Genomic DNA, 12,159 nt, shown 5'->3' with positions numbered 1-12,159 from the left:
CTGCATGTGAGATGGGTCTCCTGAGTACACACTCTGCAGGATATTATCCAGGAGAACTTCCCCAACCTAGCAAAGTAGGCTAACATTCAAATTCAGGAAATACGGAGAACACCATATTTCCTTGATACTCCTTGAGAAGTTACTCCTTGAGAAGAGCAACTCCAAGACATATAATTGTTAGATTCATCAAAGTTGAAATGAAGGAAAAAAATGTTAAGGGCAGCCAGAGAGAAAGGTTGGGTTACCCACAAAGGGAAGCCCATCAGACTAACAGTGGATCTCTTGGCAGTAACTCTACAAGCCAGAAGACAGTGGGGGCCAATATTCAACATTCTTAAAGAAAAGATTGTCCCACCCAGAATTTCATATCCCCAAACTAAGCTTCATAAGTGAAGGAGAAATAAAATCCTTTACAGACAACAAATTCTGAGAGATTTTGTCACCACCAGGCCTGCCTTAAAAGAGCTCCTGAAGGAAGCACTAAACATGGAAAGGAACAACTGGTACCAGCCACTGCAAAAAACATGCCAAATTGTAAAGACCATCAATGCTAGGAAGCAACTGCATCAACTAATGAGCAAAATAACAGGATCAAATTCACACATAACAATATTAACCTTAAATGTAAATGGGCTAAATGCTCCAATTAAAAGACACAGACTGGCAAATTGGATAAAGAGTCAAGACCCATCAGTTTGCTGTAATTCTTTCTTCCCAAAGAAAATATTAAATTTAGAGACTTGTCGCTACATTTTCATTTTGTCTTACAACTGGTTAGGCAGTAAAAGACATTGTGGAATTATTTTTAATAATAATACTAGGATTCTCAAAAATAATATCTAAAGGGCTATTTGAGATTCGTATTCAAATAGGTAGGTAATTATAGGAGGTCAATGAATTAAGAGAGGGGAGGAAAAAGAAAAAATAGAAATCAAAAGCTGGTATTTCTGGACAAAATGATTAAATAAAAAAACCCAAATTTTTAATAATGGAATATTGATAATATTAAAAAACATTAATAGTATCAATAACAACAACTTGACATATTAATTTTGCATTAATAAACGACTGAGGCTTGGCGCAGTGGATCACACTTGCAATCCCAGCACTTTGGGAGGCCAAGGCAGAAGGATCACTTGAGATCAGGAGTTCGAAACCAGCCCGAGCAACATGGTGAAACCCAGTCTCAACTAAAAATACAAAAATTAGCCAGTTGCGACGGCAGGCGCCTGTAATCTCAACTACTTGGGAGGCTGAGACAGGAGAATCGCTTGAACCCGGGAGGCAGAAGTTGTGGTGAGCTGATCTCAAGCCACTGCACTCCAGCCTGGGCGAGAGAGCAAGACTCTATCTCAAAAAAAAAAAAAAGAAGAAAAGAAAAAAAGGAAAGAAAAAAAGAAAGAAAGAAATGACTGGATGATGTGCATTGTGTCTTAAGAGAATATTTTCTGAAATAGAGGCAGAGGGAAAAGCAGTTGTGTAATCCCCCTTAAAGGAACTTGGCAGAAGTGCCTGGATGGCCCCGGGTGGTGTGCACCTCCTGTGTGTGTGTCTGTGGTGTGTGTGGCGTATTTGCATGCGCAAAAGGTGTTATGGTGCAGAAGGAAAAGAGTCACGTCAATAGATACTCTTGTCTTTTTTTCACCCCACTCTCTTCTCTACCGCCACCTGTCATGATTTTCCCTTCAGACGCTGTAAGTTTTGACTCTTCTCTTCCTCAAGATAAGAAAACACCAATTGCTTTCCTATTAATACATTATTCAATATTAATAAATTTCACTCACTGGATTTTCTTAAAGAAATTTTATTAATCAATCAAGCATGAAAACCACGAAAGAAAAACAGAAACAGAAATTAAGTTTGCCCATCAGCAGAGATATCTGTCAGCTTTTATTTTTGTTTACTCTCACATGACCAGTGTCTGTAACAGTGTCACACACAAATTAAAGCATTAAAACACTTGAGTGAAAGAAGGAATAAATGAATTATGCATTTTTCTCTCTGTTAACTTTGGTTGTTATATAGATTATCTTGACATTAAATGTTTAAGTAGATTTTATTTTTATGGTTCACATTTCAGATTACTCAAGAGGGCAAGTCAAAGTATTAAAATGCCAGGGGAACACAGATTTGAGAAGGCTGAATTCTATTGCTTTACAAGTTAAACAAGATTGATAAATACTGTTTTTGTGACTTCTATAGAGAAAATACGTATTTATATCTTTCTAGATAGTTTTCAGGAACAGCTTTTTATGTTGTTAATCCTCAATGAACACAGAGATCTAAAGTCATATTTTCTACAGCATATCCATTATCCCAACAGTCTCCTCACTGCCCCCATGACTTCCTTATTTCGCAGGCTATAGATAAATGGGTTCAGTAGAGGTGTGATAATTGTGTAAAATACTGCCACCGCCTTGTCCTGTGAAGGGGAATGCAAGCAGTGTGGCCTCGTGTAGGTAAAGAGAGCAGTCGCATAGAACAGGCTTGCCACAATCAGGTGGGAGGAACAAGTGGAAACAGCTTTTGCCTGTCCTTTTCCCGAGCTCATCTGGAATACCACAATAAGCACACGAGCATAGGAAGCCAGAATGGCCAGGAATGGTAGCAGTAGGATAATAAGTCCACTCAGGAGGACTGTATACTCATAATGGGAGGTGTCCTGACACACCAATGACAGTAGAGCTGGAACTTCACAGAAAAAGTGGTTTATGAGCCGAGACCTACAGAATGGAAGTTGAAACACATACATTGTATGTATGAAAGCGTTGATAGAACCACTGGCCCATGCACATGCAACCATGAGGCAGCAGATATTCTTGCTCATAAGTACCGGATAATGTAAAGGATGACAGATAACTACATAGCGATCATAAGACATAAAGCCAAGGAGAAGGGCTTCAGTTCCACCAAGAGCCAAGAACACATACGTTTGAATCTCACAGCCCATAAATGTAATGGTCTTACTCTGTGAGAGGAAGTTGACCACCATCTTGGGCACGGTGGTGGAGATGTACATGAGGTCAATGATGGAGAGCTGACTGAGCAGAAAGTACATTGGAGTGTGGAGTCTGGTGTCCAATCGAATGAGGTGGATCAGCATGATATTTCCTGTCAGAGCAACTGTAAAGAGGGTGGCAATGACAACAAAGAGAAGAGAGTTTATCTGGCCGTATTGGAAAAGACCAACAAGTAGAAAATCTGTCCCAAAACTTTGATTTCCTGTTTTCATGGCTGAAATCAAAATATCAAAGGAGATGACATCTGAAACGTTCATGTAATAATGTTGGCTGCCCTTAAGAGAAAGCAAAATGACAATATTAAACACAGTTGAATTTTCTGGATGCTCTTTGGATGAATACATCTCTCTCCTATTCAATACATGGAGTTCACCCACAGAAAAATTTCCATTTTATAAATGATGATATGAAAATAAGGATGTTTACAAACCGCAGAATAACATATAAAGTGAAAATAACATAGAGTATTTAGATGATTTGTTTGAACAAGTTATATTTCTCCTTTATAAGTATTATAAGTTCACTCTCTGACTCAATTTTCTTATATATGTGACATGACAGAATTAGTCAAATATATAATTTCAAGGACTCTTCATTTCTCTTTTGATTACATTGGTCATAAATAGGAATATATAAATATAAATACTTTATAAATGTAGTGACATTTATATGAAAGTGCCATTACAGACTTTATTATTTAATTAGTATTTCTTTCTTTCTGTAAATGTAGACACAATTTTATAAACTTGGGGGAAAAGGTAAACCAAACATTAGGAAGAGCTTGAGAATGAATCATGGAAATACAAAAATATTTATTGGTCTTAATACCAAAATATACACGTCATTATTCTCAAATACCATTTAAAGAATGGGCAATTCACCACCAGGACTTAATTTTTATTACTCCTTCTTCCTGACAAACAGCCTAGCTTATACACACTACCATAGCAAATAATGTCTTATTAACTACACGTCCCATGTTCTAAAAGTATTTAGTGAAATTATCTGAAACAATATTAAATGCTCTCAGGATTTATGGGGCCTAAACTATGAGCACAATATAGTGATAATCTCTGGAACTCATATTACATTTAGGCTGAAAAGCTTGACTATATTTGAAAAATTAAAAACAATACAAATAGTTGCTGAAAGTATTATGTATAAGTTCATTTTAAAAGTTAGAATTATACAAAACTAGCAATATTCAATAATCTTTCTTTTTGTACTGGTCTAAAATATTGTCACATAGCTAATTATAATTACTCAATGATATTTAAATAATATTTTAATAATATACTAAAAGACATATTTTAAAGCATGTATACAATAGAAAATATGGAAAGTCATGGAATTGTTAGAATAAATATCATCAGATGGTAATTCTTAGTAAAAAAATTCATAAAAATCAACCAAAACTTTAAGATTATGTATTTCAGAGATGACATAATTATTTTAATAAAACCTAGGAAGAAGACATCTAACCTAAAACAAGAGTGAAAATTGTTTACCAAAAGCTAACAGGAAGGAAATATAACAATAAGATTGTACAGAGGTAAATGTATAAAATACTGCGTATAATTGAGTATGATAGAGAAAGCATATGATAGCTATAACAAAATTTATGTAATAGAATAAATTACTATACAAAATATAGGAATATATCTCATATATTATCAATCATTTGTGCAGGATAGGGAAATTGCTTAAGAAAATGAGCAAAAGTTTTGGAATTATTGGAATGATCATTTCATCATACGACGATCATTTTTCAAACTTATTAGTGTTTACTTCTCAAAAAATTGTATGGAGAAAAATATAGATTTTAACAAGAACGCACAGAAAATTCTTAGGGCGATAAAATGAATTATTTACTGTTTTAAATATAAAGGTTCCAATAAACTGGGGGGGATGGGGAAAGGACCTGACTGAATAACCTGGAAAAAGAAATAAAGAGGTGATTCATAAAACAAGATAGAAGGTTTAAGATAGGGTAATTACCTATCTAAGCCTAAATCAATGTCATGCAAACAAAGCAACCTTATTAAGGTAATTTTTAAAAAGTCAAGAATGTAGTTCACTGTACTCTAGTACATTTTTGGTAACACACGGTAGTTTTTTAAAATTATTTTTTATTAATTATCTTTTCCACACATTTTGGACTAACAGTTTTATTATTGGCAATTTGGCTTCAGTAATATATGAAATGCATCTTTGGTACAAACATGATAAAGATGGTATTTTTCTAAGAACCATTCAGAATTATGAACACACGGTAAAAAAAGTTTTGAAGTGATTCATCTGATGACATGTCACATATTCAAAATTAGCTATGAAAATTGGACTAATAGAGATTTTACACACAAACATAAACACATACACACACAAATAAACAATGTCTATTGATCATAATTCAGTCACCAACAGCAATTGATCCGCGTGTTTCCATCCATTTTGCCAGTGCTGAACCTTTGCCTCATTATGATGCCACTACTTTAGGTTGTCAAGGGTGGACGGTTATTCTTTGAACATAGCTGGCTGAGTAGAAGACAAGTTATTTCTCCTTTATAGCACTTGTCAATTTCTGTTCCAAAGACTGTTCTTTGTATATCATTTTCTCTAATGATCAGAGCTTTTGTAGATTTTGCCGGTATTTTAAATTTCCCATCACTTTCTTCTCTTTCCATGCCACCAATAAACTGCAGGAACCAACTGATTGTTGTGTAGCATCCAGAAAAACTTACACTATAACCATGAAGTGGTAGCCAGTATAAATGTGCTAGAGACATCATTATCAGAAAGTAGGGTTTTCTGATGGACACATTTTTTATTTGGAATCTCACTTTGCCAGTTATAGGCTCATGATTTTAGTCTGCTTACATTCTGAGACTTTGCTATGCTTTCTCAAAATCTGGGATTACAATCCCCACCTTGAAAGAAAAACACATTTACATATGATGTTTATTTAGGAAAATGGGTGGGCCAGAGTTAACACTAATAAACATTTATATGATTTTTATCTGCCTTCACTATGAATTCTAAATTTCTGGGAAGTTTGCTCACACTACTTCTCTCCTCCCATCCTTTTCTTTTCTTTTTCTTTCCTTCTGTCTTTTCTCCTCCTCTCCTCCATTTCTCTCTCTTCATTTTTTCTTCTTTCCTCCTTCTCTTCCTCTTTGCATTCCATTGTGTCTTCAAAAGTGCTAGATTTAATTTCAAAGTTTTTTTTTTCTAGTAATTTTCCTTTTGGTAAGCAAATAAGTCTGTATTAAAATGGAGATGGTCCCTAAATTTCCTGCCTGACATAGTATGAAAGGAAACTAAGATAATAACAAAAGTTTAAAATGTCACTTATTCATTTATCTATTGAATACCTGTGCCATATATTTTACTTAGCACATTAAATAATAAGTGTTAAATATTGATGCTAGTATTTTGGTGTTAATATTTAAAAATATAATAGAGACACTATAAAATGAAGGTTAGGATTTCAAAAAGATTGGGTTTCAAAAGTAGGACGCAGGCCGGTGCAGTAGCTCAACCCTATAATCCCAAGCAGTTTGGGAGGCTGAGGCAGGTGGATCACCTGAGGTCAGGAGTTTGAGACCAGCCTGGCCAACATGGTGAAACCCTGTCCCTACTAAAAATAAAAATGAAAAATAAAAAATAAAAAATAAAAAATAAAATAGCCAGCTGTGGTGGCAGCTACTCAGGAGGCTGAGGGAGCTTGAACCCAGGAGGTATAGGTTGCAATGAGCCAAGATCACGCCACTGCATTCTACCCTGGGCAACAGGAGAAAGACTTTGTCTCAAAAAAAAAAAAAAAGTAGAATATAGATAATCAATCAAAATGTAAAACATGTTAATAGAAGGAACTTAGATTGCTTTCACAAAGAAGTTTAAAATAGAATAATGTAAATTTGATTAGACAATAACTTGGCATTGAGGTAACTTTCGATAACCGCTTGTTCCACAAGTTCTAGACAATGATTAGTCACGTTCATGATTTGTCTTTTCTAGCCACCTTATCCATCTTAGGGTGATAAGATTCTATTACCTTATCACTACTTGGAGGAAATTTCCCATATGTAATGAAAATGTAAGAAGCTGAAAAATTAGGTAAAAATTAGAAATAAGTTTTAATTTTATCTTCGATTGATATTAATGCAATTAAAATTCAATTAAAATGATTATTTCCATAGTCCTTTGTAGATATAGTCAGGTTAGAAAGATGACTTGTCCATGGAACAGAATCATCATTATCTGCAAGATCTTACAAATAGAAGATTCTCTAACACCTTGGCCAGTGGTATATCTCTGAAATTTAGGCATTGAGATGTTCTATAGAAATTTAAATATTGAGATGCTCCAAACATGTGCATTTGAAATTATGAATTCAGAATCATCCATTTGTTATAGCTACTTACCCCTCCTGGTGATTAATTCTTTCCGGAAAAAGACGAGGAAACTTATGAAACACAGTTTCGTCTCCCTTCACTGGGAGCCAAATATAAGTGGAATGATTAAAATGACAAAATCTGTCCTTAAATAAGAAATATCTTCCATGTTTAAGCACTTGAATATGACACTAGAAAATAAATACAAAACAAAGTAACTTAAATCCAACAATATATAAACATGGGGATTTTATTTTCCTTTGGTAATTGCATCATTTGGAATCCTCTCAAGTAGGATGTTCATTATAGAGAAAGGATTCCGGTGGGGAAAATGCCTAATTGGAGACTACTGTGGAAGGCTTCTAATTCCCTTACCATGCTTACTTTCCCCAGAGAAAGAATTACATGGGTTTAACATGACTTGGGTAAACCATGATATAATGGAATATGTTTACAGAGATCCACACAGTTATTTGCAAAATCTTTAGATATCGAATGAATTATTTGGTGAGAAAGGCTAAACAGCCTTAAAGTTTGTCTAAAATACAAAGGTAGAATGCAATTAGGTTGATTAAAACTGTAAATAAAAGTTATCAAAAATTCCTTAGTGGGATCATTACACAGATAATGACAAACATCAGCAAGACAGGTGCAGTGGAGTGGGCCTGTAATCCCAGCTACTCAGGAGGTTGAGGAAGGAGGACCACTTGGGTACAGGAGTTTGACCCCATCTTGGACAACATAGTGAAACACAACATTAAAAAAAAAAATTCAATAGAGGGAGGGCTGAGCAAGATGATGAAATAGAAAGCTCCAACAACCATTCCCCTGCAAGGACACCAAGTCAACAACTCTCTACACACAAAACAACACCTTGCTAAGAATGAGAAATCAGGTGAGCACTCACAGCACCTGGTTTCATATCACTGAAAGAGGGGCTGAAGGGATTAAAAACAGTCCTGAATCATGGACATTGGCCCTCTCCACCTGCCATCAGCGTGGCATGATGCGGATATCACCTCTGGGTGCTGGGGGAAGGAGAACACACCAATTGTGAGGCAATGAACTCACTCCTGTCCCGTTAGAGCAAAAAGGAAAACTGGACCAAACTCAACTGACACTTGCCCACAGAGGGAGCATTTAAAGCAGTCCTTGTCAGAGGGGAAGCAATCCCAGTGGTCTAAACTTGAGTGTCTGCCAACCTCCCCACCAAGGACTACAGCACTCTGCGTCTCAAGCAAACTTGAAAGGCCATCTAGGCCATAAGGACAGCAATTCGTAGGTGAGTCCTGGTGCAGAACTAGGTCCAAAGACAGCAGACTGAGGGGCATGTGATGTACTGAGACAACAGCTGGGACGGGAAGCGAGTGCTGACATCACCCCTTCCCCTAACCTCAGGCTGCTCAGCTCAAAGCTCTGAAAGAAACTCCTTCCTTCTGCTTGAGGAGAAGAGAGGGAAGATTTGGGAGGATTTTGTCTTGTGTCTAGGATATCAGCCAAGCCACAGCAGGATAGAGGACAGGTCAGAGTTATGAGGCCCCCATTCCAGGCCCTACCTCCCAGATGACATTTCTAGACACACCCTGGGCCAGAAAGGAACCCGCTGCCTTCAAAGGAAGGACCCAGTTCTGGGAACATTCAGCACCTATTAACTAAAGAGCCCCTGGGCCCTGAATAATGAGCAGCAATACCCAGATACCACATCGAGGGTGTGAGGGTTAACACTGAGTATCACCTTGATTGGGTTGAAGGATGCAAAGCATTGTTCCTGGGTGTGTCTGTGAGGGTGTTACGAAAGATTAACACTGAGTCGGTGGATTGGGAGAGGCAGACCCAGCCTCAGTCTGGGTGGGCATCATCTAAGCAGCTGCCAGCATGGCTAGGATCAAAGCAGGGCAAGAAACACGGAAGGACTAGACTGGCCCGAGTCTTCCGGCCTCCGTCTGTCTCCCCGGCTGGATGCTTCCTGCCCTCAAATACTGGACTCCAAGTTTCTCAGCTTTTGGGCTCTTGGACCTACACCAGTGGTTTGCCAGCGTTCTGTAGCCAAACAAGCAGACGACAGGCGCAGGTCACCGCATGAGGAGAGCAGAACTTGGCTTCCCAGCCTCCTTTCTTCAGCCCCTACCACCAGGTCCCGGGACCAGAACCACCCAGTGAGCAGAGCAATGTGAAGGAAGGCAGCAGCCTGCAGGGGAGCCGACGTGGTGCCCAGCTGCCAGAAGGCAGATTTGACCCAGGCTCTTTGTATGTTGGAAAGTTACAAAGTGCATCTTATTGTTTCTAAAAAATAAATAAATAAACTAATTCTCAATAGAAATATTATCTTCTTTGAAAAAAAAATTTAGGATGAATTTCTAGAAGTTTGTAAAATATAATACTATATGCATAAATGAAATTAGACAATTTTTATAATCTTATCTGATATTATAGAGTTGCTTCTAACATTTGAGTAATTCAGTTTTAACACAAATTATATATGTATATAGGTATATATATAAAACTTTACTAAACAAAGGTGTTGACAAACCAGGCAAACAATAATGGAGATTTCATGTGGAATTTGTGGATTTTTCATAAATGATAGTTAGCAATATAATTTTACAAAGTTTTATAAAAATAGACATTATATGGATTTGTGTTTGTTATACAATGCATGAGGGATTGTATTTTTAAAGACATTCTTATAAAGTCTTACAATTTTAGTGTTAGGGAGTAGGACGCCTTGGGTAATTTTTACTTCCTGTAACTGTTGCATGATTATAATTGGTACCACAGAAAGAACAATACATTTTTAGAGGTATATGTTTACAACACAAACACAGGTTATTATTTATTATTAACAAGGTTTCTGAAATATTCACTTCTTATATGTGCAAGATAGAAGCATTGGTTTCTTTCTAGAAAATCTATCATGAGTATCCTTCAGGTATTTAATGTAGACATAGAATGCACGTTCAGGAATTTTCCTATTCATTTTTTATGCAGAAAGTTACTTTTGAGCATATTTTCTATTGCCACCAGAACATCTTTATTCCTAAAGCTGTAGATTAACGGGTTGAGTGTGGGTGTGAGGATCATATAGAATATTGCCAGGAACTTATCCTAGCCTGGAGTGTGGTATGATTTAGGTCTCATATATGTAAAAATAAATGACCCATAGTACATCACGACCACAATCATGTGGAAGGAACAAGTGGAAAATGACTTTTTTCTTGCCTCTGATGATTTCATCTGGAGGACAGTAAGAATAATTTGGCCATAAGAAGCAGAGATCAAGAAGGCAGGGATCACCAGGAATAACACAGCACTTACATAAACCCCTCGTTCATAGTTTGTTATGTCTGCACAGGACAACTTCAACATGGCAGGGACTTCACAGAAAAAGTGATCGATTGCCCTAGAGCCACAGAAGGGAAACTGCAGTGCGTAAGCTGTGTGGACTGTGGAGTTGAAAACCCCAATGAGCCAGGAGCCTCCAGCCATGACAGTGCTGGCATACTCCTTCATTAGAGTCGGGTAGCGCAGTGGGTGACAGATAGCCACATAGCGATCATAGGACATTGCAGCCAGGAGAAGGCACTCACCACCCAGGAGGGTGAGGGACAGAAACACCTGGAACCCACAACCTGCAAGTGAAATAGTTCTGCTGCCTGACAGGAAGTCAGTGACCATTTTGGGAACGATGTTGGAAACATGCAAGATATCCATAAAGGAGAGATGGCTGAGCAGAAAATACATTAGAGTGTGAAGTCTGGAGTCACTGCGAATGAGGAGGATCATGAGTGTATTTCCTGTTACACTCATAATGAAAATGGCAAATATAAATAAGAAGAAAACCAGACTTGTTGGGGAAGAAGAGAACACTCCCAAAAGTATGCAATCTCTGTGCAAAGTGTGATTCTGATGGCCCATCATGAATTCACTTTTTTTAACCTAAAAAGAAATAATAAATAAATAATAAAGAAGAAAAACTAGTGTAAAACTTAACCTTATAATAATGTATCTGCAAAATAAAATGAGAGTTAGTGATGCATGCTTTGTAATGAAAACATGTTCAATATCACTAATCGTAAGGGAAATACAACTCAAAACCACAATGACACATCATCTTACTATTATCAAAAAAGACAAAATAATAACAAATACTGGTGAGGGGGTAGAGAAAGAGAAGTCTTATACATTGTTGATGGGAATATAAATTAGTACAGCTATTATAAATCGTATTATAGGTCTATCATATGATCCAGCAATTCCACTACAGGGCATATATCTAAAGGAAAGGAAATTGACCCACTTAAGAGACATTTGCACGTCAATGTTTAGTGCAGCACTATTCAAAATATCCAAGATAGGGAATCAAACTACGTGTTCAGCAACCAGTGAACAGATAAAGAAAATGTGGTCTACATACACAATGTAATACTATTCAGTCATTTAAAAAAAAATGAAATTTTGTCATTTGTGGCAACAGGATGAGCTTGGATGACATTATGTTAAGTGATATAAACCAGCCACAGAAAGATAAATACTCCATGTTCTCATTCACATACAGAAGGTAAAAAATCCGATCTAATAGAAGTAGAGAGTAGGATACTGGTTACTAGCGGCTGGGAAACATGGGGGGATAAGGAGCAGAGAGGGAAGTCGCTCAATGAGGACAAAATTATAACTATATTGGAGGAATAATATTAAATTTGCTTTATTGAATACATTTGTAAAAATCAAAACTACCAGAGGAAGTC

At 36.8% G+C, this 12,159-nt stretch overlaps 2 protein-coding genes across 2 annotated transcripts; both read right to left on the bottom strand.

Moving 5' to 3' along the window:
* Nucleotides 1-2,311: 2,311 nt before the first annotated feature.
* LOC105533135 (olfactory receptor 2AK2) lies at nt 2,312-3,277 on the bottom strand. Its single transcript, XM_011971479.1, has one exon. It carries the CDS (start codon nt 3,275-3,277, stop codon nt 2,312-2,314), a length of 966 nt encoding a protein of 321 aa, XP_011826869.1.
* Nucleotides 3,278-10,274: 6,997 nt separating this feature from the next.
* On the bottom strand, nt 10,275-11,329 carry LOC105533141 (olfactory receptor 2AJ1-like). Its single transcript, XM_011971485.1, is given in 2 exon segments — nt 10,275-10,396; nt 10,399-11,329. Coding segments are annotated over 2 exon segments (1,053 nt in total).
* Nucleotides 11,330-12,159: the final 830 nt, after the last annotated feature.

The sequence above is a fragment of the Mandrillus leucophaeus genome, unplaced genomic scaffold (genome assembly GCF_000951045.1).
Source record: "Mandrillus leucophaeus isolate KB7577 unplaced genomic scaffold, Mleu.le_1.0 Scaffold1227, whole genome shotgun sequence".
Taxonomy (NCBI): domain Eukaryota; kingdom Metazoa; phylum Chordata; class Mammalia; order Primates; family Cercopithecidae; genus Mandrillus; species Mandrillus leucophaeus.
This window is presented reverse-complemented; position numbering and strand designations above follow the sequence as displayed.

Bases quoted from the DNA above. Each gene is read 5' to 3' on its own strand.
- LOC105533135 (XM_011971479.1), bottom strand. From the start codon at position 3,277: ATGAACGTTTCAGATGTCATCTCCTTTGATATTTTGATTTCAGCCATG.